The 25,670-nt window shown below is 53.2% G+C and overlaps 9 protein-coding genes across 9 annotated transcripts; 5 read left to right on the top strand and 4 right to left on the bottom strand.

Annotated features, from left to right (window-relative positions):
* Nucleotides 1-94: 94 nt before the first annotated feature.
* CCM_05383 (uncharacterized protein) lies at nt 95-453 on the bottom strand (the record flags this gene model as incomplete). Its single annotated transcript, XM_006670527.1, has 2 exons — nt 95-319; nt 406-453. The coding sequence occupies 2 exons, from the start codon at nt 451-453 to the stop codon at nt 95-97; spliced, it is 273 nt and encodes a 90-aa protein (XP_006670590.1).
* Nucleotides 454-1,777: 1,324 nt separating this feature from the next.
* Nucleotides 1,778-3,130, top strand: CCM_05382 (oryzin precursor; the record flags this gene model as incomplete). Its single annotated transcript, XM_006670526.1, has 3 exons — nt 1,778-2,062; nt 2,139-2,580; nt 2,637-3,130. 3 exons carry the CDS (start codon nt 1,778-1,780, stop codon nt 3,128-3,130), a joined length of 1,221 nt encoding a protein of 406 aa, XP_006670589.1.
* A 5,314-nt stretch (nt 3,131-8,444) lies between these two features.
* On the top strand, nt 8,445-8,863 carry CCM_05381 (uncharacterized protein; the record flags this gene model as incomplete). The annotated part of the gene is made up of 2 exons (XM_006670525.1): nt 8,445-8,561; nt 8,639-8,863. 2 exons carry the CDS (start codon nt 8,445-8,447, stop codon nt 8,861-8,863), a joined length of 342 nt encoding a protein of 113 aa, XP_006670588.1.
* Nucleotides 8,864-9,324: 461 nt separating this feature from the next.
* CCM_05380 (phosphomevalonate kinase) lies at nt 9,325-10,742 on the bottom strand (the record flags this gene model as incomplete). The annotated part of the gene is made up of 2 exons (XM_006670524.1): nt 9,325-10,387; nt 10,477-10,742. The coding sequence occupies 2 exons, from the start codon at nt 10,740-10,742 to the stop codon at nt 9,325-9,327; spliced, it is 1,329 nt and encodes a 442-aa protein (XP_006670587.1).
* Nucleotides 10,743-11,778: 1,036 nt separating this feature from the next.
* Nucleotides 11,779-15,234, bottom strand: CCM_05379 (pentatricopeptide repeat protein; the record flags this gene model as incomplete). Its single annotated transcript, XM_006670523.1, has 1 exon — nt 11,779-15,234. One exon carries the CDS (start codon nt 15,232-15,234, stop codon nt 11,779-11,781), a length of 3,456 nt encoding a protein of 1,151 aa, XP_006670586.1.
* Nucleotides 15,235-17,824: 2,590 nt separating this feature from the next.
* On the top strand, nt 17,825-20,077 carry CCM_05378 (DNA/RNA helicase, DEAD/DEAH box type; the record flags this gene model as incomplete). Its single annotated transcript, XM_006670522.1, has 1 exon — nt 17,825-20,077. The coding sequence occupies one exon, from the start codon at nt 17,825-17,827 to the stop codon at nt 20,075-20,077; it is 2,253 nt and encodes a 750-aa protein (XP_006670585.1).
* Nucleotides 20,078-20,926: 849 nt separating this feature from the next.
* Nucleotides 20,927-21,283, top strand: CCM_05377 (uncharacterized protein; the record flags this gene model as incomplete). The annotated part of the gene is made up of 1 exon (XM_006670521.1): nt 20,927-21,283. One exon carries the CDS (start codon nt 20,927-20,929, stop codon nt 21,281-21,283), a length of 357 nt encoding a protein of 118 aa, XP_006670584.1.
* A 347-nt stretch (nt 21,284-21,630) lies between these two features.
* On the bottom strand, nt 21,631-22,311 carry CCM_05376 (COPI-coated vesicle protein, putative; the record flags this gene model as incomplete). Its single annotated transcript, XM_006670520.1, has 5 exons — nt 21,631-21,806; nt 21,881-21,949; nt 22,009-22,067; nt 22,126-22,197; nt 22,292-22,311. The coding sequence occupies 5 exons, from the start codon at nt 22,309-22,311 to the stop codon at nt 21,631-21,633; spliced, it is 396 nt and encodes a 131-aa protein (XP_006670583.1).
* A 649-nt stretch (nt 22,312-22,960) lies between these two features.
* On the top strand, nt 22,961-25,327 carry CCM_05375 (elongation factor G; the record flags this gene model as incomplete). Its single annotated transcript, XM_006670519.1, has 1 exon — nt 22,961-25,327. One exon carries the CDS (start codon nt 22,961-22,963, stop codon nt 25,325-25,327), a length of 2,367 nt encoding a protein of 788 aa, XP_006670582.1.
* Between the last annotated feature and the right edge of the window lie 343 nt (nt 25,328-25,670).

The raw sequence follows: 25,670 nt of genomic DNA, 5'->3' as shown, positions 1-25,670 counted from the left end.
CATACGTACACGTGTACAAGTCTTGGACCTAATATTTCCATGTGTCCAAGGGGCTAGGCAGCCAAACTTGTTCCCCTCAGTTTTACAAGTGCTTTTAAAAAACGACGGGCGCGATGCGGGCGGCGGCGCGCATCCAAGCGATGCGATCGGCATCCTTGATGTTGTAGCATACATCGTGAAATGGCTTGGATCGCCAGTTTGTACCCATGCCATCGGCGCTGACCACAATGTAACCCTTGTCTGCTAAAGTTCGGAAACTTTGTGCCTTGTAATCCTCGGCAACGCGGGCTGTAGCATTAGTATTCGGCTTCTCCGCCATCTAAATGGCTGTGTGATGGGTTAGTAAGTACTGCTTAATAGGCCACAAAAGAACAAGACTTACCTACCCACTGCAAAGAATAGTACCGCGGGCTCAAGACATAGAAGCACGGTTAGCTGGTAAATAACGAGCATGGAGCAACAATATTTACTTGCTGCCTAACATTAAATAAATCATGAGTTGTCAGTTGGAGCAATCGCGGTATGAGAAATGATGAAATACGTATAAAACCATAAATTAATAAGTAAAGAAATGAATCGGAATTAAATTACAGGCTTTATCATTGTGAATCATGTGGCGTGTATTTTTTAGATTGCCCGCGGGGAATCAAGGCAATGATGGCGGTATTTTCGATGCTTACAATTATTATTCACCGACTTGCGGCGATCTGTCTGTCGTCTCTGCGAAACGTATGGTGCAACCAGCAACTTAGGGGGGGGGGGGGTTAGTTGCAGTTAGCTTACTTATACTCGCTATTTCACAAGAATAATGCATTTCTTGTGAGTTCACGCTTTTACTCTACTATGCTTTATTACCTTACTAATACCGGCTAACAAAAGAAATGCTAGTATAGCCCTATACTTGGTAGGTGGCTTTTAAATACGTACACTCTATAATAGTATTAGCATTGGGGCACCTAGTAAGAAATAGGAAGACTACGTGACAGCGGCCGAGGCTGTACCAGCGAATGCCATGAGGAGAAGGCTTGGCGTTCATAGTTGCGATTGGTTGATGGAGAAAAGACAATGGATTGGCGGCTTGGTATAATAGGAAGCCTGTGTTTAAAAGACGAGTCGACTGAGTCGAGTTGTGCAGGAGGGAGAGTTTACAGAAGCCGAGTGTAACGTTGTCAATGTTCAACTTCTCAGAGCCCCAGACGGCTCACAACGCAGGCGCTTCAGCCCCGAGGGTAATAATGAGAGACTGGTCCACATGGATGCAAATCAGGCTGTAAATTCCATTTTTTGAAGAATGATGTCGCTTAACTATACACACGCCATTGACAGCTTGACCCCCCATATTTGGGCTGTCAACACATGTCGGTGTCGGCATGATCTATCATCTATCCAACCAAGAACATTCAATTCAGTTGTTTGGGACACTACATGCTATAGGACGGCACTTGAGTAGAGCAATTAGTTCAGAATGGTGGCTATAGCCTGTCTTAATAGAGCAGTCATACTCCAGGAGCTATCAATTGTTGTCAGTCATGAACGATGCTATGTTGCGCCTGATGATAGGAAAGACGCAATCTGAGTACACTTGGTGTTAGTCAGAATGCAAGTGAACTGAGTCGATGATAGAATCAAAGATAAATATAAAACGGCACTGCTGCCGTCATGTTCAGGTTTTTATCATCATCAACACAAACAACAGTTTAAGCAATACACTTCTACACCCTTTTACACCTTCAAACCCCTACCTTGTTACCCAGAACACGAGCGCCTGCATCCCAAGATGTCAGCTTTTAAAATTCTCGCCGCCATTTTCATGGTCATTGGTTCTTTGTCTTCACTTGGAGCGGCTGCACCAAATGAATACATTATCGTCCTCAAAGCGGGCATATCTGCGCGCAGCGTTGACGCCCACGTCGGAGAGGTTCATGGAATGCATGCCAACTCTCTGGGTCGCCGAGAGCTCAATCTTCCTGGCGTTGAGGATATTTATTCCATTGGAACCTTCCAGGGCTATTGTGGTACCTTTGACAATGACACCATCTCAAAGATCCAGGCTATGCCAGAGGTAACAGCCAATCTCTACCATGTCTTCATCTCAAGCAGCATGAGAATGCCCCTGCTAACCCAAGCTGCTCTGCTAGGTTTCTAGCGTCTGGCTTGATGAAGGTGCTGAGGAGCTGGCCTGGGTCAAACAGGACAACGCGGAACACGGCTTAGCCTCACTGTCCAGTCGCGGCCCGGGGCAGACGGCTTTCTCCTACGAGGATACTGCTGCAAAGGGGCTCTTTGCCTACGTCGTCGACTCGGGCATCCAGGCTGACCATCCAGACTTTGGCGGACGAGTTACCCGAGGATTCAGCATCAACGGAAACTATGACAACATCCGTCCCCACGGAACCATGGTGGCCGGCGTTCTTGCTTCCAAAACCTACGGAGTTGCGAAGAATGCCCAGATTATTGATGTTCGAGCCAACGAAATTGGAAACAGCAAGGCTGCGTGGGTTCTTTCTGGTATCAACTGGGCCGCCAAGGACATCATCGACAAGGGCCGAACTCGTCAAGCCGTCATCAATGTTTCACTCAGTAGGTACACAAGGACAGAAGCTCACCAAGTGACAGCAAGGCTAACTTCTGGACAGACGCCAAAGCATCTGTGGCTAAGGTATCAGATATGTTTGCCCCGCCCGACAAGTCACCAGTCAACCTGGCTGTAGAGGCTGCTTTCAAGCTTGGCGTTCTCACTGTCGCCGCCGCCGGCAATGAAAACACGTCGGATCCCGTAACCGTTACTCCCGGCTCGGCCCGCAATGCCCTCACTGTCGGCGCAATCGACCGAGACTGGAAATTCTCGGGTAACTTTTCCAACCACGGGTCCATGGTCGATATCCTCGCTCCCGGAACCAATGTTGTTACCATCTCGAGCGCACAGACTGGCCCGGTGAGGGTGGACGGGACTTCGTTCGCGTCGCCGTACGTTGCCGGCGTTGCACTCAGTTTATCGGCATTGGAAAAGTTCGGCTCGGTCCAGGAGCTGGTTGACAGGATCAAGGCTCTCGGCACGGCTGGCAAAGTCACCGGCTTACCGCCCAACACTGTCAACTTGGTTGCTTTCAACGGCGCCCCCTCGGCGTGATGGTGACGCAACCACGCCCTCTTCCCCCATTTTAGCGAAGGAGTACTCTGGAGTGTCTACGCTGGTGCCGGGGATGGGAGCAAAGACAAAGTTACGGGATAGATAGCGGCGAGGCTCCTGCAGGACCATCATGACATCGCGGCCCCTGTTCAGTAAATGTAGCGCCTCGAGTATATGACTAGCTGGGCAGAAATTCGACTACAGATTTATTTTACTCCTTGATGGCGAAGTTCTTCTGACAGTGACTCGCCTCATAATCGTGTGCTTCTTTCTTTGCCCCGAAATCTTCCAAGGCTTGTCTACCTGGGAAATTCTGCGTATCTTCAACGGTCTCGAGTAAGAACCAATAACGAGCTACCCTATTGATGGATGATTGCCTCTCGACTCGCCCAGGTGTGACTGGCCACGGCGCATCGGTTGTTGGTACGCCTTGGACGTCTGACAAGCGCAGAGTCAATGACGGCGGGACTTGAAACCGAGAAATTATTCTCACGTTTACTTGTTACTAGTCGCACACTGTAAGAAGTGGTGGAGGGAAGGGAATCTTCGGAAGGTGGTTGGGCCTCCACAACTGGATGACCAACACGGTGTTTTGCACAATGGTGGCCCTCGTTCCAAATCAAACGAGACAAAAACCCAGCTTTGAAACTTGTCGATTTTGAATGGCGGTAGCTGCCTGCTCGTATCCCGCCAAACTTCGGGCCTGCAAAGACGGGCAAAGACAACAGGAGTGTTGGTTTGTGGAGTCTTTGAGTCGCCGACTTTACTCACCCCTCACAAGGACAGGCCGGATGGTCAGTCCCGATAAAAAGGAACCCTGTAATTTGCAAGTCAGTCAACCAACCCAGGGAACTGGAATTTGCAACCCAAGCATCTGGTCAAAGTGAATCAACTTGCACCTCGTCACCATGGACAGGTCAAGCGCCCGCCCCCATCCAGTTGCCATGTATTATGCAGCCGCAAAGTGTCGGTCATGATTGTCAAGTGTCTTGGAGGGCCGCGGCGCACGGGCATGTCGCCTGCCGTGTCCATGTTCCCTGACTATTCGCAGATGGAGTCAATCAAAAACATCATGACAGATGCGGCGGTGGTGGTGGAGTCGAAGCACAAGCTTTTCACTCACCGGATTGAAATGACAATTGGCCCTGGCAAAATGATTGGTGTTGACCTTTTTGGTTCAAAGTAGGCGCCCGCAAGAGGCTAGTTAATGATATCTCGTGGCGAGATTACGAGTTCCAGGCACCCGGGACGCGGTACGATGGGCAAGGCGATGGAGTGGCGTTTGTTTCGTTTCTTTTTTTTTTTTTCTTCTTCTTCTTTTTTCTTCTTCCCTCTTCTTAGTTCTGCTGCTCCATCTTTCCATGCCAAGTTTATTATTAGTACAACGCTTCTTGTCTTCTCCTTCTTTGATGCTGCGCCTCACCGTTTCAGCTGTGCTTGATTCCGCGGCCATTCAGCATTCAGGTGTTTTAACTACAAATTAGGTTTTTCTTGGTCTCGAACGGCTGGCTGATGCAGCAGAAATAAGTTGCTTTGGCGGTCCGTCGGGTTCCCTGGTCGCCATGTTTGATGATTGCTAGACAATGGGGATCGATGAATCCTCCGTGTTGCAAAGAAACAAAAAGGGAACTATTTCCGCACCGTGTGTGGGCTGCATAAGGTTGCTTTGGTTACCTGGTGGCAGAAGGCAGGTTAGGGGCGTGCACATGATTTTTTTTTTGCTTGCTTTTTGTGCTTTTTTATTTGGGTCGCAATATCCGATTCATGATGTGCGACCGTCCTGTCGGGTCAGGGGCGTGGGGCATGCGCAGCTGAAGTACGGCGGGGGAGCATGGATATGAAATATATGAAATATATGAAATATATGAAATATATGAAATATATGAAATATATGAAATATATGAAATATATGAAATATATGAAATATATGAAATATATGAATACATGATGCATATAATTTGTGAGATGAAGACATTTCAACATATGTACGGATTCATACATGGTACGGGCACTCATGTAGCAAACAGCCGCAATGAGGCTGCATCTATGAAAACTCACTTGGACAAACGGCCACCCGTCATTGCAATCACAGCACACCGCCTCGGATCCTGCGCAACCAAGACTGTGTTGCTATATCATTCGTCATTCGTACTCTTGTCTTTTCCTTTCGGCACCAAGAAAAACGTATCCGTACCATGGGCTGGTCCAGCTACCACGGCGCCCGCGCGTGACAAGGCTGTAGAGGCTGTACCGCCTTGCCTGTACATGGGCCTGCTGCTCCGTGATTCGTCAGCGATGAGACAAATCCGTCGCATCAAATAATCATCATTCCGCGTTGCGCGAGTCAAAAAGTGAGATCCGGTGCACACCTTTTGATGCAGCATCATGGGCACGTAGTGAACGAACATCAGGCACCAGCGACGCAAGGGAGAAGACGGCTGGCGTCATCAAAAGTGGGCGTGGGGGCGAGCTTTGGTATGGAAGTGACAACAAGAGGTGCAAATAATTGAATATTGTGAAATGAGAAATTAGAATCGAGTGTCAGAAAGCTGGCTCTCGTCATCCTCAGCTGCGAGCATTGACACGCCATGCTGCCCTGTGTAAGCCGCATCGTCCAGGCCTTGAACTCTGACGTGCAGGCAAACTGGGATTGAGCAGAGCACTTGGTAACTAGATTAGCTACTACTTTTTTACTGTACAGGGTTCAGCATTGAATAACTATTTCGCGAGCCGAGATTTATCACATTCCAGTGCAATGCCTCGCGTCTTGCAACAACTTCCCAAGCGGGCGGAGAAGATGTCTTGGCGAGGCCGCTATATCCTCACCACCCGTCCCGCACGTTTGGGTTCGATAGATGAGTCTTGGCCCGGCGACCGCTATGGGGTTGTCTGTTCATTCATGCCTGACTAGTTTCCGGAGAGAGTTTGTCGGGCTCTTCCTGCAGGGACCAGCCCGGGTCAAAATTGATAACATGCCTTGGAAGTCGGGACCATGCATCCAAAAAGGACAATGTTCCGTCGTGGCATCGGGAACAAGGCCTTTTTTTTTGTACTTGTTGACGTCTGGAGCCGAGAGCAAGCGACTCCAGTATGGGAGCTCATTACATCGTGGAGCAACAATAATCACATGTGTTTCGCTGGCGCGTCGCGAAATGGGCGGGCTTGTGAAATCTGGTGATACAAAGGACATGTCCAAGGTGCCTCACGAGGCGAGACGCTGGCGAGAACTCCATACGTGGAATTGAGAAGGAGGACCGAGTAACTTACCGAGTACTCCGTGCTTTGCATCTTGCATATACCATATTAGAAATACTAATTCGTACATAAAATTCCCCTTTAGCGCCATCTTTCCGTGATGAGACACAAAATCCGTGAAATCGGATGACAGAACAGGAGAGGCTGGACTGAGACAAATATTGGGCGTCGCGCCTCTGCCCAAGGCCACCATGGATTGATTTGTTGGTGTCGGGCGCGAGAATGAACGAGGCGCCCACTTGTGCCAATAACGGTGGGCGTGACGGAAAGGGAAGGGGAGGGGGGAAACGCAAATCGATCTTGTGCAAGCCTTCCTCTGGGTTTGTCGCCGGCATACATTTACGATCCGAACGGTGACGGTGATTTGATGTCGCGAGCCAGGGAGGGTGGTACGTACGTACGTACTTGTACCAGGGGGCGTGAATAGAGTAAAAAGCCTCCAAGGATGGGATTTGATCGGCGCCGCTGTGCCGAACCCAGGAGACTGGTACAAGTGGTCCTGGTAACCAGCTTGCAGGAGAAAGCAAAGCCCACCTTGCGACGATCGTTGACTGTGACAAGATCCTAGCCGGGGCGACTTGATGAAACACCAAAGAGAGAAGACTGGGACGACTGCTTACTTTGGTCCATTCAGCGGTTAGTTGGCCTGTTGTTACGCGCCGGGGACGCCGTTCCGGAAGAACGGACACAGCCCGAAGGGACCCCCTCCCCGGCCGGACCTTGCATATTGTAAAACGAGGTGCACAGACAAATCAGGACTGCCAGAGCCAGGGTTTGCAGGCCTGGGGGGGAGGGGGGGAGCTCCGCCGCGGAATTTGAAGAATGCGTCTCGAAAGGGAGAGAGAAGATCCCAGTAGAGTTATTAGCCCCCTCACACACACCCCCAATTGCGCCTCGTCGTCGGCCGCGCAAAGACCCCAACGCCCTGGCTTTTTCGCCCTTCCCTTCCCTTGAGAGTGAACAAACCCATGGTGATACAAGGAGCACCAAGGGGGTTACTGCACGGCAAGGGCGGAGAAGGACAGAGTCATGTTTTCCGTATGCTTTCGCGGCAAGAGCATTTAATAAAATACCCAAAAATCCTCACGCTTTGCAAACTTGTATATCATCCCTTTTGCCGCCCTCCTCCTCCTCCTCCTCTCTCTCACTCTCACTCTCACTCTCTCTCACAACTCATCAGTGTCTTCATTCCACAACAGGCACATACACGCGCGCATATACATTAACCCACTTATTCACCCTCGTTTCTTCTTTTGTCAGAGAATCATCATTCTCTAGTCCATTCATTTTTTTATTTTTCTCGTTCTTGGTCTCGTCATCGACTACGCGCTCGCTTCCTCTTGTTTCAACAGACCTTGTTTGTTCCATCTGGACTCCTTTCCTCCCCTACAAATCCATTTCGACTCTCCTTTCATACCGAACGTGAGGCAGTGCAACTTGCTTACAGCTACCACCAACCCGTCGCGGCACTTGCATTGTTTCATCCAATCGACAACTCGACTACTATAGACGAGGACCCTCACTCTCTCTCACACGGCAGCATCGCCTTTGTACTCGCCGCTCATTCCACATTCCACCATTATCTTTTTTTCTCCGTGTGTCGTGGCCAATCAGATCCCATCCACATTTTCATTCGTCGATACGCTTGTTCCAGACCATCTCATCCACTGGAATTCACGAGCCCAAGGCCGGCACGGGGTCATTTGGTAACCAGTCAACGATTCCCTTTTGGTACGCTTCGTCTCTTTTCATAAAGAGAAAATCTCATCCTTGCAAACGCTCTACCGGCTTTCCTTCATTTGTCGCAACACGCGCAGGCACACACACGCACGATCCCTGTTGGACCGCACCGACGCCCTCGTCGCAAACAGATACGCACCAACCAAGTCATTACCACGCTTCTTTGACTTTCTATATTGCATTGCCTCTATCTCATTTTTTTTTTTCCTTTTCGTCTCTCTGCTCGACTACTCTCTCTCCTTATCATCTCAATCCACCATCGACAAGCTTTCGTCCTCGTCATCTACACACGCAACATACTCCAACGAAGCTGCTCTCCATGTCATCCGGATTCGCCGCCGAGATGCAGGTCCGCGACAACATCAAGACGCTCTGCTCGCGCATGCAAACGCTCCTCCACCGCCGCTCCAAGCAGCCCAAGCGCGGCATCGAAATCGTACGTCTCCCCCTCTTGCCGTCTTCCATCCCCCCCTCTCCATCAATCTTGTACTGACAAGCATCTCCTTTGTACAGTCTGCTCCCTTTGACTACAGGCTCGAGGACGTCTCCCTCCCCGGCATCTCTCACGACGAGCTCTCCATCCTCCGCGAAAAGGCCACCGCCAGCCGCGTCGGCATCACCGAGTACATTCCTCGCTCCTCGTCGTCCATGACCTCGTGGGAGACGCCATCTCAGACATTTGTCTACAACCGCCAAAATACCCCTCTCTACACACACGCACGCCGACCCGTCTGGTAGCAACGTGCCGCGTTCCCAACGCCACATCTTTTACGTGAATGAGTCATTTCTTCTTCACAGATCCGCCACTACGATCCCCTTTTCTATGTCTCTCATTCGGTTCGGCGTCGGACTATAGCCAACTACACATTTGTACGTTGGGCTGTTCTTGTCTTTGGTACTCGGAAAATTTGGGAAGTTATTGGTTCGTGTTTCGGAGTTTTCCATCGTCCTTCAAGTGTCGCGAGATGCTTTTGTATCATCCTTTTTAGATCTATGGTGCGAACTGGTGTTGTTTCTTTCTCGGTCCGGTTATCCATAATGTCCTCAGTAAGGACAGGCAAATGTCTGCCTGGTGTTGATTTTGCCATTTTTATTTTATTTTAACCAATAACAAGTCTACTCAACTTGACAATCGATCAAGATTTCGCCTCTCTATATCCTAGTAACCGTATTCCCTCCTCTTTCGCCTAGCATGTCCCTCATGACAGCCATCCGTCGTACACGTCAAGGTCTTCACTTCGCACGCCTTCCATCTCGCCCTTGACATTCAGCAGCTTCACCTTGGAGCTCTTCTCCTTGCTCCACCGCGCGAGGAACTCGTCGACCCTCTGCTTGGTCGCCTCGTCATCATCCATCAGCAGCGCGGCCGCGTCGAAGCCGCCCGCGCCAGGCACCACCCCGCCGTAGACGCCCTCAACCCGGGACACGGCATCCAGCAGCTCCGTCTGCGACGCCGGCTCGATGGGCACGTCGCTCTGGTGACCCATGGCGCGGATGAGTGCTCGCACGTCCTCCACCTTTTGTGGCAGGTCCGCCAGCCCGCCGTCACGCAGCGTCTCGGCCAGCGCCTCGTTGCGCGCCTGCAGGTCGTCCCACAGCTGCGTCGACCGGTCGACATCCTGCGCCTTCCAAGCGAGCACCTTTTTGACCATGCCCACCGTCTGGCTGCCGCAGTCGACGTCGCACATGCGCAGCGCCACGCCACCCGGCATGCGCAGATCGCTGCCGCTGCCCGTCACCTCGACGTCCCACGGCTCGCCGTCCACCACCGTGACGAGTCGCGCCGCAAAACCCGGCGCGCCCGGCTCGGGGATCCCGTCGAGGAGGGCGGGCGAGAAGCGGCGGTAAGTGCAGGAGCCGTACACGGCGGCCGCCACGTCGAAGCCGGACCCGACCTTTCCCTGGGCGGCGCAGTGGGCGGCCTGGGCGAGATTGTGCAGCGTCCTCTTGCCCGCGTCCGAGGACACGTCAAAGAGCGCTGGGGGCATGTAGTGCGTCAGCAGTGCCGCGGTCAACGACGTGACGAGGGCCGCCGAGGAGCCCAGGCCCGTCTTGTTGGCGTCTCGGAGGGTCACGTCGAATTTGGAAAACCGGCCATGCGTGTCATTGGCGGCCGCGGACTGCGAGTAGTAGTCGTTGTCGGCAAGGATGATGAGCCGGCTGGGGCTGAGGGCGTGGCTGTCTCTGGTGACCGTGTTGGCGTACGTCAGGGCATAGCTCAGCGTCGTTTCGACAAACGGGTTAGCACGTATTTGGTCTCCCCTGATGGCCAGTCAGTACATCTGCGCGCGTCAAGATCATCTGCGCAATGGGGCTTGTGTTGCGATAAGAACCTATTTGCCTACACATACACTTGCAATTGCGTCACCTTGATGCCACCCCCCTCTGGCGCAAGGCGGTAACCATACCGCCACTGCGCTTCCCGAAACTGGGGGCTTTCCACCACAATCTCGTTGAGCTGCACGCCAGCGCTTGAGTGAATCTGGCTGGCAATGACATTGATGCGGGCATCCAGGCCAAAGACGAGGCCCGTGTACTTGCGGTCCAGGACGAGGTAGCCACCGGCCAGGAGCACCTTGCCGGGCGCAGAAATGGCTACGTTGGGATGAGTCGGCATTTTTTAGAGGTTGATGTAGATGAGATTTGATCAGTGAAGGAAGGTGTCGTGGAATGAGGAATGAGGAATGAGGAATGAGGAATGAGGGGCAGGATAGGAGGGGCTCAGGAGCTTCGTCGATGATTGGCGCGAAAGCCGTCGTCAAGGTGTAAGTGAGTGGTAATGCTGCAAAGTCCCGCGATTTGAAATACGTCAAACAAGCGGCCCGATCAGAGGCCAACGGTATCGCAGAGGGACATGTAAAGATCCTAAGGATGGCTCACTAGCTCACGTCTCTACATCTAGTTAAATAGAAAATAGAAGTGGGAGCGGTGTCTGTCGAGGTGGGGCAGGACTCGGAGTCGACCCGAAAAGCTCGCCCGCCGTCGAAATAGCCTCATAACCCAACCTCGCGCCTTATCCCAATTGCGCGACTACAATTTCCCTCTCATGGTTGCCATCTACTTACTGCTTCTGCAAGTCAGCCCCTTTCACCATGTATGCGAGTCATGCTTGCTGTGAGTTTGCATTGCTTCGGCATTTGCTATCTACTAGTAGTGGTACAGGCAGTCTGTCAAAATCAAAGCGCCTCGCTTATGATTCCAATGCTGCCGTCAAATGTGTTTGGCCTTTTTTCATGCCGAGTGGAGATGGTCTATAGGTGGGATACTTTTATAACCCATGAAATGCAAATGCAACACCGAGCCCGTTCCGTTTTATCCACTGTCTGTCTTCTTCAGAACCAGGCCGTCAAATCCATTGGTCAAACGCCCCAGATTGTGCAGAAATGATCAGAACACAAGTCCAAAAACGCCATGCCGTTGATATCAATATTAAAAATGAACCGCTCCGGTCTCATTCCGCCGCGCCTCCGGTCTTCTTGACAACACCCCCCTCCACGATTCTTCATGCCAACAATATGGGGTATCAATCACAGAGGCTTCTATAAAACCAAAGTAAACAAAGGAAAATGCAAAAAGATCAAGGGAAAAAATAAACAAACTTCCTCCTGTCTGCCAATGCACCAATTTTTGGTTCATTCACCGCCATGAAAAGCTTAGAGCTGAGCCTGTTCTTGGCCACCACCGAGCAGCTCCAGCACCTTGTTGACAACAGCACTGGGGTAGCCGCGGGTAAGCATCTCGCTGACAACAGACTTGGCTTCGTCACGCTGCTCCATGGCGAGGAATGCCCGCGTCATGGACTCGTACGTGCTAGGCTCTCGCTTCTCTCGGGGTACAGCATCGTAAATGGCCTGAGCCTTGGGGAGCTTCCTCTCCGCAGCCCAGCCGTGAATCAGAGTGTTGGCGATGTAAGGTGTAAGCTCGACCCGACGCTGGCGCATCTGGGCGAGAAGAGGCTCCGTATCGGCCACCCGGTGGTTGGCAACCATGCCTTCAAGCATAGCCTGGTAGAGGCTAGCGTTGACGGGTACAGATCTCTTCTCGGTGACCGAGTCAAAAATCTTGCGAGCGCCATCTAGATCGTGCAGAACACAACCCTTAGCGTGGATGAGCGAGGCATAGTGAACAGGCTCAGGCTGCTGACCAGCAGCAGTCATTTGCTCCATGACTTCCTCAGCAGCGGCCATGTTGACGGGCTCGAGAGTGGCGTGCGTATCAATCAGCAACTTATAAGTGTGCGAAGTGGGGGCGATGCCCTTGACCTTCATACGCTCAAAGTAAGCTAGGACCTTGGCCTTGTCTCTCTTGGTGGTCAGGAAGAACTGCATCATGCTGTTGTACGGTGCAGGGCGCGCCTTGTAGTTGGGCATCGACTCCATCTCGTCAAATAGCTCCTCCGCAAACTTCTCGTCGCTGACACGGCACAGGGCATTGACAATAGTACCGTAGGTAACCGACGTAGGCTTGATACCAAGAGCGCGCATTTCAGCAAAGTAAAACAGACAGTCGTCGATGCGGCGAGCCTTGCCGAGCTTGCCAATCAGGGCATTGTACAAGAAAGAGCTAGGTTCAACGCCTTCTGTCTTGGCGCGGTGGAAAATGCGAACCGCCTCGGAGGCTTCGTCGAAAGTCTTGGTAGAGTCCTTGAGAGTGGTGATGTACAGTCCGAAGGTGTTGGCGGAGGGGGCAGCACCCATCTCCAGTAGCTCCTGATGGTACTGCTCAGCACGACCACGGTTACCAACGGTCAGGCATGCGCCGACCATAGCATCAAGAATGGAAGACCAGCCGTAGCGAACAACAGCATACTGAGCAAGCAGAGGAACATCAGCGCGGGCCATGCCGAGAATATCCTGGCACAGATCCATCTTGCCCTCTCTAGCCGCAGCTGAGATGAGCTTGGCGTAGGTTATGTATCGGGGGTGGCGGCCCGCACGGCGCATGTTGCGGAATCGGTTCAGTGCATCACTCAGGCGAGGACCCTTGCGGCCATGGCTGCCCTCGAGATCGTCGGCAATGAGAGAAGAACCTTTGAAGTCGGTGTTATGAGCATACGGATCGAAGCTATCCTCAAAAGACGAGACGGAGAGGGTGGACATAAAGGGAGAGGCGCTGATGGCCTGCTGGGGCGCACTAGAGACCTGTGAAGCTAGCTCACGGGGGTCAGTAATGCCACGGCTCTCCATGTAGCGAGCAATGAAGTCGACGCCTTCCTCGATCTCCTCGGCAAGCTCGGTGCGTGCGCTAGATTCGGAGGCACTGATCCTCTGGAACATGATTTCAGACTGAGCGAGCCCTTCAGCAATCTGGCCGGAGCCAATCAAGGCAACGGCGTACATGGTGGTCGGCTCAATGAAGGCGGCCGTAGCACGTACTTCGGGTTGGCTGAGAACGTGCCAGTACTTGGTGGCGGAGGCAACGTCGCCTTCACGGACGCTCATGGCAAGCATGGCCATGGCAGGGGCCTGAAGCATGTCAAAGGAGCCAGAAATGCCGTTGTAAGCTTCAGTGGCGGTAGCAACCTCGTTCTTATCGGCAGCTTCAATGGCAACACGAGCAAAGGCCTGGGGGCGGACCTGTGCCTCAATAGATTGAGCCCAGTACAATGCCTCCTCAAGGATACCGCGCGAGATGAAGCCCTTGACAAATCCAGTGCTGATGACAGCATCCTTGATGTCGGTAAATCGAACACCATACTCATCAACAATCTTCTTGAAGAACTTCATGGCGCCCTCAATCTTGTCTGAAATGACATAGGCGTTAATGACAGAGGCGTAGACTTGAGCATCCATACGATCGCGCAGGGTGGAGTTGCCGGTGTCGTTGGCAACAGCGAGGCTACGGTATTCGTTGTAGCACTCAACAGCACTGATAAGATCGCCGGCTGTAGCATAGGCGGTGATCATGGTGGGGAAAACCTCGGCATGAGGGACAGTGCGGGTGTCCTCCATATGCTCAAAGAGTCGAAGCATATCCGAAACGCGGCCAGCCCGGGCGCAAGCAGAGATGAGCTGCGAGTAGGTGGTTGAAGAGAACTTCGCAGTCCTAGCGTCAACAGAGGTATCAAACAGCTTGATGGCAAGATCAAGTCTGTCATCTTCGCAGAGAATAGCATGCTCGAACTCATGAGAAGCGAGCATAAACTTGCCAGGCTCCTCCATGCCGCCGAACCGCACACGCTTCTCCTCAAGCACGGCCTTCATGCTTGCAACTTCGAGGCAGCGCGAGGCCAACATTCTGACTAGGATGTCATAGGTTTGGCTGTCGGGAGTTATACGACGACGGAGCATGTCGGCATACACATCAAGAGCCTTGGAAACAACTTCAATCTTCTTGATGGGGATGTGGATAGCAGCAAGCAAAAGGGCGTTGTAGGCACCAGCAATAGGCTTGACGCCGGTGGCCAGCATAGCCTCGAAGACGGCAGGGATCTCAGCATGGCGACCAGCAGAGGATAGCTTGAGCAAGTGCTCAGCGTAAGACTGGGACTGGGGGTCGACAGGAGTGGCACTGCGGGAAATGCGCACAGGGCTAGCGGCGCGCGAGTGTACAGAGGCGACGTCGTCTTCGACACGGGTCTGGCGAGCTTCGATCTCGAGTTGGAGAGCAGCGTCGATATGGGCGAGGGCAGCAGCCTCCTCCGGCGTCATAGGTCGGGGAATGGTCTCTGCCTGGGCGCTGGCATCGTGCTCGCTGGCTTGGGCGAGGGCATCTTCGCTTGTGAGAACGGCGTCGGCATCGGGCTTCCACTCGAGAAGTTTGGGGAACTCGTACTGCTCCCACTCTTCATTCTCAACTTCGCCAGCGGCCTCTTTCTTCTTCAGAGCGTCAAAGTAGGCATCGAGGCCGCCATGGTTGAAGGCAAGGCGGTGGTCAAGAAGGGTGGCGGTGGTGCGGTCGCTGTGGAAGGCAGAACTAAGCTGGAAGGCAGCGAAACGTCCTTGTCTGTTGGTGTGCCTCCGCGCAAAGACGGGGCGGTTCTGGCTGTTTAGAACATGAGGGTGGGTGGCGGCTACGACGGACTGCGCGTAGCCATGAGAGGTGATGGATTTTGCGAATTGGGATCCTTGGCGGATGAAATTCGAGTAGAGGTTGGAGTAGATGGGCATTTAGAAGGAAGGTAGGGGAAGAGAGGGCTGTTAAACAAGTTAGCGGGGCCGTTGGACGGGTAGCCGAAAGGCGGCACGTTGCGCGCGCAAAGAAAAATTGGTGGTGAGGTGACTCACGAGGGATGTAGCTATATGCGATTGCAGGTTCATTTGACAGCGATCAAGGCCGTCAAACAAACGCGCGATAGGGGAAAGAATAATTAAATGGTGGTAATTCGGCGTATGTATATAATGAAGGAATTGAACGTAAACGAAAGTGTTTGCGTCCAATTGCTGAGACCCTTGAATTCAAAAAGAATGTATGGGCCAGCACACGATGGTTGGATTTGGTGTTTTGTGGTTTGGAAAAAAATGTGTAAGCTGAGAGAGAAATGCGGCCTGGGCAACGGGGGTAGATGAATGTCCAGGCATTCAAGGGGGGAGAAGGGAGGCAGCACTATGATTTACAGTGAATGAGGCGAATTACAGCGTGATGGGACCGTGAAAAGTGCGCTTTACAGGGCAGCAAGACACTAACGTAGGCCATCAGAGGCGCTAGAGCAGGAAGGGATGCGGGGATAAAAGGCATAATGCCGCCGGGATACAGGCTTCAAAAGGACTGTGCAGCTGTGGATTGGTGGCCAAGATGTGGCAAGTGGGTGCTCGGGACCGTTAGGGTGCAGCTATGGGGCATTACGGAATGACTCAAGGGCTCTCGAGGTATAGCCCCGCCGCACTGGATCTTGTCTCTTTTCCCTGGAGTTCATTTATTTATTAGTATTATGTTTACTTATTTTCTTAGTGGACGTTTGTTGGAACTGGGAGGCTGAGACGAGGAGCCTTGGCCGGTAAGCCCGTTGAGGCCGCTGGAGAGCACCCCTGCGCCCCCATATAATACCCGTTGTCCATCGCAGAAAATAGAACATTCTGGTGTTGCTGTGACCCAGGGAAAAGGAGCTCCGGGTCAAGATGCTATGATGCTGGATGCAGCGAGTAAAATGAGTGGCGTCGACAGCATAAATCGAATCTTCTTCATCTCAGACTCAAAGAAGCTGGGAGAGCGTTGAGGGCACGTGAAAAGTTGATGTCGCGGCCTGATGATCGATCGAATATGCTGACTGGCACATTCCCATGCGGGCGGCCAGTGGCTGCCTCTAATAACACTAATAAGGTAGTAAGGCCAAGCTGTCGCGTCGCCTGGGTACCTACTCCGTACATACCTTAGTAGGTAACTAGGTAACTAGTTAGCTACCTACGACAACTCTTCCTTTTTGTGCCATGGGTGCGTGGAAGAAGCCGGAAACCACGTCGCTGCCACACCCCTGTCTTGGTTCAGCCCGGCTGACAGGGCTCTGGAGCAATAGGCTCATCTACCGGACATGACGAGGACCGCTACACGCGAGCGACCATCAAGGGGCAGAATGGTCCACACGCCGCGACAAGAACGAAATGAACATTGCAAATAACATATCCACCATCATTCATTGGTTTTACACTCAGTTCTTTTCCCGTAGCATCAGAGACACCTAGATCCGCAGTCCTGATTCAATAGAGTGGCGACTCGGCCAGGCTCCTCATTGTCGTCGGCGCGCAGCAAATATATTTATAGCATGTTCTGACTCTCGAAGATAGGAAGATAGGGCTAAGAAATGAGTGAAAAAAATGCAAGTGGCTGTTGATGTGCGAAATGTACGAAATGCCACGTCTCCTTTCACGCTGGCTTCTATGCGGCGTATGCCACTCTAGTTATCAAAAATGAAAGAAACAACTGGCAGCACAATTTCCTCTTCAGGGCTAAGCCGCGCCTGTCGTCAACGTCAGCATTTCATTTATTAGTGGACTCGCTGCGTTGCAAGCTTTTCGCTGTCACATGGCTGCGCCCACGAAAATGTCCCGTCAAAAAGCCTCACAGGCCTGCGGATGCTGCGGAGCGGAGCGGCACAAGGTTGCCCGCCCAAAGTAACAGCCGGTCCGTTCATCGCATCACCCGCAAAACCGGTATAGGCTGGACTCGTAGGGCTTTGCTTTGTTACTAGCTCTTCACCTTTCGGTCATGAATACTTGTCCGGGCCCGAGATTCTCTGGCCGACCCCGATTTCCATATCTGTCCTCGAACGCCCGATCGCGCAGCAGCCCAAAGCAGCGCTTGATTTCGTGGCTGTCAGCTCGGCTCCCTAGCTTGGTATTCTTACCCTGCCCATTGACGCAGCCAGGTCTCTTTGAATCTGGGGGGGCTTCATCCTGAATGCGCATATGGCCTGGATGCATACAAATTACATGACAGGTTGATGTTTGCTCGTGCTTCAGCTACACTAGGGCTTCGACTAAGCCGTCACCGTCGCCCAGCCATGGCACAAGAAGCTCACAATCCAATAAAAATGTTTTCTCCAAAGCCGCATGCATTGCACTGGCCCAGATGTAGTCCCATCCTCTTGACCATTATGGTGAGATGGAAACGCCTTGCTGGCAGGGTTATCTTATCCATCTTATCGGGGAAGGGGACCCAGAAAAAAGTCGTCAAAAACTATCACCGCCCGCCACCATTCCCTGTCGCCAGACACATACTGATCAACGACCTTCGGCACTCTATCGCGAGCGCCTGTCTAAAAATATGGCGGACGATGGCATGCTACTAAACTTTGACTTTGGGAGCGTTCCCATAAAGCCCCTGGTCAAATTCAAAGGCGGTCGTTGGCGAGACAGAAAACAGGCTGAGCGAGGCGCTCGACCTCCTGGTGCAGACGGTAGCCCGCCCGCGCGACGCCCTCCGAGGGATCCTAGGGAGCGCTTCGACGACTCCAACCGACCTTTTAAACGCCGCAGAGCCGACGCAGGTGATGAGCCTGCCGCCAACCACCAACCAAACACCCGACCCAGTCATATCAAAATCGAGCACGGAGGGCTCAGGCCACCTTTTGACAGCCGCAGAAATGGCCCCGGCAGCGGCAATAAGGGCACCAAGCAAGTGGTCTCGAGTCTCTTCAGCTTCAATCCTGAGCAGAAAACAGTTTTTGAGGACGAGGAGTGGTCGGCCCCGACCCCTACCAACGCGCCGCTCGCCGACGTGGCCAACTTTGGCACACTCACACTCTCGTCCCGACTGGTCGAGGAGCTCAGCAAGATGAGCCTGGAGCGCCCGACTGCGATCCAGCAAAAAGTCATTCCGCACATGATTACCGGCAGCGCCGACGCATTTGTGCAGGCCGAGACCGGTTCCGGAAAAACATTTTCATATCTCCTACCCATCCTTCACCGCGTGCTGCAGCTCAGCGCGCAAAACGACGGCAAGCAGGTGCACCGCGATTCCGGCCTCTTTGCCATCATTGTGGCGCCGACCCGCGAACTGGCCAAGCAGACACATACGGTCCTCGAACAGCTCATCAGGCCCTTCCCCTGGCTCGTCTCGACGGCCATTACTGGTGGCGAGTCCAAAAAGGCAGAAAAGGCGCGCATCCGCAAGGGCGTAAACTTCTTGGTCGCCACACCGGGTAGATTGGCCGATCACATTGACAACACACAGGCCTTGAGCCTCGAGACCGTCCGATGGCTCATTCTCGACGAAGGCGATCGGCTGATGGATCTTGGATTCGAGGACGATCTTCAAAAGACGATTGACGCGCTTCGTGACGTTGAGATAGCCAAGGAGACCAGTAACGGAACATCACTAGCCACACTTCCTGACCGCCGGGTCTCGATTCTCTGCTCCGCCACCATGAAAATGAATGTGCAGAAGCTGGGCGAGATGAGTTTGGCCGATGCTGTTTTTCTCTCTGCCGACAAGGGTGAGATGACCGCCGACGAGAACATTGAGCACAAGGCTCCTGCGCAGCTTCATCAATCCCACGTTATCGTACCAGCGAAGCTCAGATTAGTCACCCTCGCTTGCTATCTCAAATCCATATTCTCTCGCAAAGGGCATACGATGAAGGTAATCGTCTTCATGTCCTGCGCCGATGCCGTCGATTTTCACTACGAACTATTGCGGAACCCGAATGACACCGAAGCACCGCCAGCACAACCAAATGACCTGGAATCAGTCTCCAAAACTGTGGCCAGAGCAGCATACCTCACTTCTCAAGCTAGCCCCGAGGTCATCCTACACAGGATGCACGGTTCCCTTACTCAATCCGTCCGATCAGCCACTTTGCGCACATTCTCCGCTTGCAAGCTGCCTTCGGTATTGATCACGACGGATGTATCCTCGCGAGGTCTCGATATTCCATCCGTGGACCTCGTCATCGAATACGATCCAGCCTTTAGCTTTGCCGACCACATTCACCGTATAGGCCGAACTGCTCGTGCCGGTCGCGCCGGTGAGGCCATGCTCTTCCTGCTCCCCGGCTGCGAGGAGGGCTACGTCGAGCTCCTGCGCGCCTCGGGCACCCCCACCGCGCACTCCTACGAGGCGATCCTCCAAAAGGGACTCATGTCCAAGCTCGAGTTCCCGGTCCAGACGTCGGCCAAGCTGACCGAGGGGCAGACATACCACGAAAAGGCCGAGACAATGCAGCTGCACTTGGAGCAGCGCCTGCTCGAGGACCCCAGGCGCCTCGAGCTGGCCCGCAACGGCTTCAAGTCCCACATCCGCGCCTACGCGACGCACACCAAGGAAGAACGCGGTCACTTTAACATGGCAGAGCTACACCTGGGTCACACCGCCAAGAGCTACGCCCTGCGCGAGCCGCCGCGGGGCGTCGGCTCCGGTATCGACAGAAAGGTGCGCAAGGGCGGCAAGAAGGGCCATGCGCCGGGGCCCAAGAACGACGACCAGGAGCAGCCGGTGAACGAGGGCGCGGCGAGGAGCCTCCTGAGAAAGAAGGGCATGATGCTGATGACGGGCGCGGACGAGTTCAATATTGGGTAGATGGTCGAGCCCGGTGACTGGAAAAGCGTTGCATTTTTTTAGAGCGAATATACATAGAACACTCGAGTGTTAATGAAGCGCACATTTGACTACTCAGATCTTTCGTGTGCTGACACGCTATTGTCGTCGACTGTTGAGCAGGTTATGTGATAACTCTGTGAGTCTCGAATCCCATATATAGGACTTTTTCAAGGCTTTTGGCTGTCGTTTTTCATGGAAGTAATGGACTAGATAACTTTTCATCGTTGCATGTTAATCGTGACGCTTTGGTGGCCCACATCAATAGCTTCACATGCTCAACTGGAGACTGACTGGCAGCCTAGCTGGCAGCAGGGAAACCAAATAAACCCCCGGTTGAGTAATACTATTTATTATCTTTCTTATTCTTTTAATTTCTTAATTCCAACTATCTTCTTAGTCTTATCTTTCTTCCCTACTTAGTCTTTTTATTCTTCTAGTATTCTTATTATATTTCCCATTCTCCTTTTAATATAGTGTGTAGACTACCGGTTCTGGCCAATCTTTTTTCCCTACATTTATGCCTGATGATCCATCGGAACAATGGGAAAAAACAAGTTGGTGGAGAAGATGTTTCCCTCTCGAGAACGCGCATAACGTTTCGCGACTTGAAATATATGTGACGTCATATTCGTCATATTCGTCATACTCGATGACATCCCTGCTCAAGTTGGGGCAGCAGTTCCAAGTTGGACCGACAATATAACTATCTAACATTTCTTAAGCATCAAACCTTTGCGAATTCTGTTGTTTATCGTCTTGCCGTTCTGTCTACGGCTCAATGCACGCAGGTCCCGCCTCATCAATACACAAGAACCCTCTACGCACAGCATGTCTTCCAACGAGAACAACAACAATAACGCCGTCGCGCCCGGCAACGGCAACACCGCTGCTGACAAGGTCACCGGCGCAGCCAAGTTTGTCACCGGCGCCATCGGCAACACCCTCGGCGGCGTGGGCCGCACGGTCGGCAACGTAACCGGTGCCGCGGGCAAGGGCGTCGGCGACACCTTCAACAACGTCACGGGCGACCGGGCCAAATTTGTCGGCGACGGCGTCTCCGGCCTGGGCACAGGTATCCAGAGCGGCCTTGGCAGCGTGTCGCAGGGCGTCGAGAATGCCGGCCAGTGGAAGCTGGGAACCGGGGGACAGGCGGAAAAGCCAGCGGAGAAGAAGGAGCAAATATAAGTCATCGCTGTGTCTTTTCGGGAACAGATGATATCCACGTCAAATAATAGTTTAAGGGTGTAATCAAGACACCAGGATGTTTCTCTCCATCTCTCGATTATTTGATGCTTGATTATTTCGATGCTTGGTATTTCCTGTCGTTAAGACTGTAGCAATCCAAAGTCTGGGTCCAGACCACAAAGCTCACATTTTCCCATTTCATAAAGTACAGGTCGTAAATACAGCAGTAATGAAGTGCTAGACTTTCCTCATCCTAATTTACTCCACCTTAATTGGCATCGTCCAGGTCCTGCGGTAGCCCGGCGGCTGCTAGAAATTATCGTTCGGTTCTTGGCGATACAGACTGCTTAGACCTGCTCGGCGCCCCAGCCAGCAGCATCGGCCTCGCGCATGTTGGCAGGGGGTTCGATGGATGGGACAAACTCGAGAGCAATGTAGGCGATGCCGATAACACCCACAACACCACCCGCGATATTGCTAATAATCTTTTCACCGAGAAGGAGGCAGCCGAGGAAGACGTAGACTGGTGCTGATGTTAGCGCAATTTCAACAGAGGTAGAAAGATTACAGGTTCGACGAGTCAGAGGTTGGACGTACAGACACCACGGCCGACAAAGGAGAAGAGAAAGTTGGCGTAACGGGACACCTGCGGAGGGATCTGGAACTCTGTGGCGGCTGTCAGCAACGGGTTTCGTTATCAGTTCGACATAGATGCTCGTTCGTACCGAGGAGGCCAACGGAAAGACCGAAAATGATCATGTAGATGCTGAGGACAATCGCGCGCCTATTTGGTTGAGTTAGCATGCGAGCGAGGGAACGCCGAAAGCGATAGAAGAACGTACAGTCCACCACTGAAGAAACCAAAGATACCGCCGAGAACGGTAATGGCACCAACAGCCAAGTTGACAATGCGACTAGACAGCGGGCGCGTTCGTTAGCAAGGTGTCAACCGGGGAGGCGCGGATCGCAGCGTAGCGCAGCGGCCTCCAAACAATGACAACAACATACAAGATGTCGGAGAGCTCCATGGTGACGGTCTTGAGCGGCGCAAACGGCTTGTAGAGCGGTGATGGGGGGATGAAGCGATGGCGATTGAGGGTCCGGGCAGCAGATAGATGCAATGGAAACGACTCCAGGCAGCTATTTAGGGAAAAACTTGGTGGCTTGAGGTTGTCCAAAGAGCTCCCCAATTCCACGCCAAGGATACGTATTAAACTACGTAGGGGATCCACTCTAGGGGCTGGAGGCTGTGCAGGCTGCGAGCAGTTGTCACTGTCCCACATGAAAGACGGACACACCGCCTGCCTGTACCGACGAGATCCAAATTCTGCCGCTTGTTCAATTTGGAGCTGGGGCCATTTGGGCCATTTCGTGCATTTATTCAGCCATCAAACGCTGATCCTTGTGAGCACGATTACTGGCAACTAAATGGGCTGATGTAAACAGCTTTGTGCCGCATGATTTTTTGAAACATACGAAGCCTTTGGCTTCCCACACTCTCTATGATTCTGTCAACGGTTGCGCGTGCGACCCGTAGGCTCGCCGCGACCAGTTGTCGCCGCAGGTCTGCTGTGACGCTCAACATTGGCAAAGCCACGCTGTACAGCTCATTGGCGCAAGGTTACCATGCAAGTCGATTAAAAGATATTCGAAACATTGGCATCATTGCTCACGTCGATGCGGTTCGTAGCCTCTCTGTCGCACCGCAGTCTTGCCAGCCAGACTAACCGCTTGCGACAGGGCAAAACGACGACAACGGAGCGCATGCTATTTTACAGCGGCGTCACGTCCCGCGTCGGCGATGTCGACTCCGGAAACACTGTCACCGACTTTCTCGAGCTCGAGCGCGAGCGCGGCATCACCATCCAGTCGGCCGCCATCACGTTTCCCTGGCCGCGCAAGGAGCACTGTCCCCCAGGCACCAGCCCCACGACGGTCAACCTCATCGACACGCCCGGCCATCAGGATTTCCGGTTCGAGGTCGACCGCTGCCTGCCGATCCTCGATGGTGCCGTCTGCATCATCGACTCAGTAAAAGGCGTCGAGGCGCACACGGAGCGCGTCTGGGGCTCGGCGCATGAGTTCCGCATCCCGCGCCTTGTCTACTGCAACAAGCTAGATCGCGAGGGCGCCTCATTCCGGAAGTCGGTGCTGGAAATCGGCAGCCGTCTCAAGGGTTGGCCGCTCGTCTGCCAGATTCCGTGGTGGGAGAATGACGAGTTTGTCGGCGTCATTGACATTATCGATTCCGTCGGGTACCGATACAGCGATAAAAAGACAATAAAATATGAGAAAGAGGAGCTGATGAGAAAACTTTCGTCGTCCAATGCCGATCTTGTTCAAGAGGTAGGCGTCGCTCGACAGCACCTAATTGAAGGCTTGGCCGAATTCGACGACGTGATTATGGAAGAGTTCCTGGCCGAAAATACAGATATCCCCTCTACAATGATAAAGGAAGCTCTGCGCAGGGCTATTCAGAGTGGCGATGGCCGTGCCATCCCGGTCTTTGCTGGCTCAAGTTTTCGCCATATTGGAGTTGAACCTCTGATGGATGCCATTGCCAGTTATCTTCCGAATCCATCCGAGAGGCCTGACGTCAATGTTCGCATAAGCGGCGCGTCCCACAAACTAAGCAATGCTCTCCAGGGTGACTCAAAACAAGCTGGTGCGAAGCAAATTGCGTCAATATCATCTGTTTTCAAGGTATTTGAGCATCCCAAGGAGGGCATCATCAGCTTCGTGCGAGTTTATCATGGTACTTTGGCTCGGAGTGCGGCCACGTTCAACACCAATATAGCAATCAGCGAGAGCCCTATGGGCATTCTGCAAATATCAGCAGACAAGACGCATGATGTCCCGGAGCTATCGGTCGGCCAGATTGGTGCCCTTCGAGGATTGAAAAAGGCTCGAACTGGAGATACATTGATTACCACGACAAACAGCAAAGCTCCCCATGCAGCTCTACGAACCTTGCAAGTCCGACCGCCAGAGATTCCCCCTCCGGTCGCATTTCTACAGGTTGAGCCATATGGCAATGTGGCTGCACATCAGTTACAAGTGGCACTAGAGAACGCGTCGCGGCAGGACCCGAGTTTACGATGGAGTCGCGATCCCAAGACGGAGCAGTTCACCGTGCAGGGCATGGGTAAGCTTCATCTGGACGTTTCTCTTCACAACATGAGGCAAAAGCACAAGATTGATGCCGAATTTGGGCCCATCGAAGTCGACTACAAAGAATGCCTCATGGTGGCGGCGCAGCCGCAGAGGATTGTGTTTGACAGGCCGGTCGCCAGCAAGGCTGGCAAAGTCACCTGCACCGTAACTCTAGAGCCGTTAGAGGCTCACCACCGCGAAACGCTGCAAGAGTCGTGCATTGAGCGAGACGGAAACATGTTTCACATTGTGATTCCGGACGAGCTTGCTGCAAACTTGGACTTGGACGAGGCCCACCAGCAGCTTCTCAACGGCGCCATAGCCGGTCTCGCGCGCGGCCCGCGCCGCGCCGCGCCGCTTCACGGGTGCCTAGCGACCGTCGAGCTCGGCGCCTGCGAATCACCCACTGGCGGCCACTTTAGCTCGGCGGCCCGCACGGCCGTGCAGGGCAGCCTGCGCAGCGCCTTTGACAAGGGCCAGGTCGGCGTCGTCGAGCCCATCATGCTGGTGCACATTATGTGCCCCGAGCAGGCTGCCGGCACGGTGCAGCACGACATCTCCGCGGGCGCTGGCGGGCAGGTGCTCGAGGTGAATGACCGGTCGGCGGGCTCGGGCGGTGCGGGTGGCGCCGGCGGCACCGGCGGCGAGGACGATACGCCGCTGATTGACGTGAGTCGCATCTACGCGCCGCCAGACCCGTACGACTCGGTGACGTCGCTGCGCGGTAAGCGCTCGGCAGCGCGGATGGTGGAGATTGTGGCCAAGGTGCCGTACAAGGAGATGCTCGACTATGACGACCATTTACGAAGCAAGACCTCGGGGCGGCACTCGATGACCATGACCTTTGACTCGTTCGCGCGCGTGGTCGGACACCGTGAAAAGGGACTGTAATTGGCCACTGTATAATAAACGAATGTATATAGACTTGTAGACTAATATATGGCGTGCTAGTACACGTCCACATCTCGCCCTCCTTGACTTGCCTCGTCTTTGCAAAACCGCAGCGTGAAAGAAGCTTTTAAATCTAGGAATTTTGATAAAGCGTCGCGCTCGTCGCCTATAGCTGCGTACACGTACACGAGGTAGAGGATGGTATGTGAGACCATTGCCGTCACAGGTGTAATAAAACCACTTGAGGAGTGTGACTCAGCGTGTGCCACTGTGCAGCCTCCAGGGCCTCTTACTTATTAGCCACTACCTTAGTAGTAGTCTATACGGGGCCAGCTTCCCTTCG

This window comes from Cordyceps militaris, assembly GCF_000225605.1.
Source record: "Cordyceps militaris CM01 unplaced genomic scaffold CCM_S00004, whole genome shotgun sequence".
Taxonomy (NCBI): domain Eukaryota; kingdom Fungi; phylum Ascomycota; class Sordariomycetes; order Hypocreales; family Cordycipitaceae; genus Cordyceps; species Cordyceps militaris.
The sequence above is the reverse complement of the archived record's forward strand: the minus strand, read 5'-3'. Positions and strand labels throughout refer to the sequence as shown.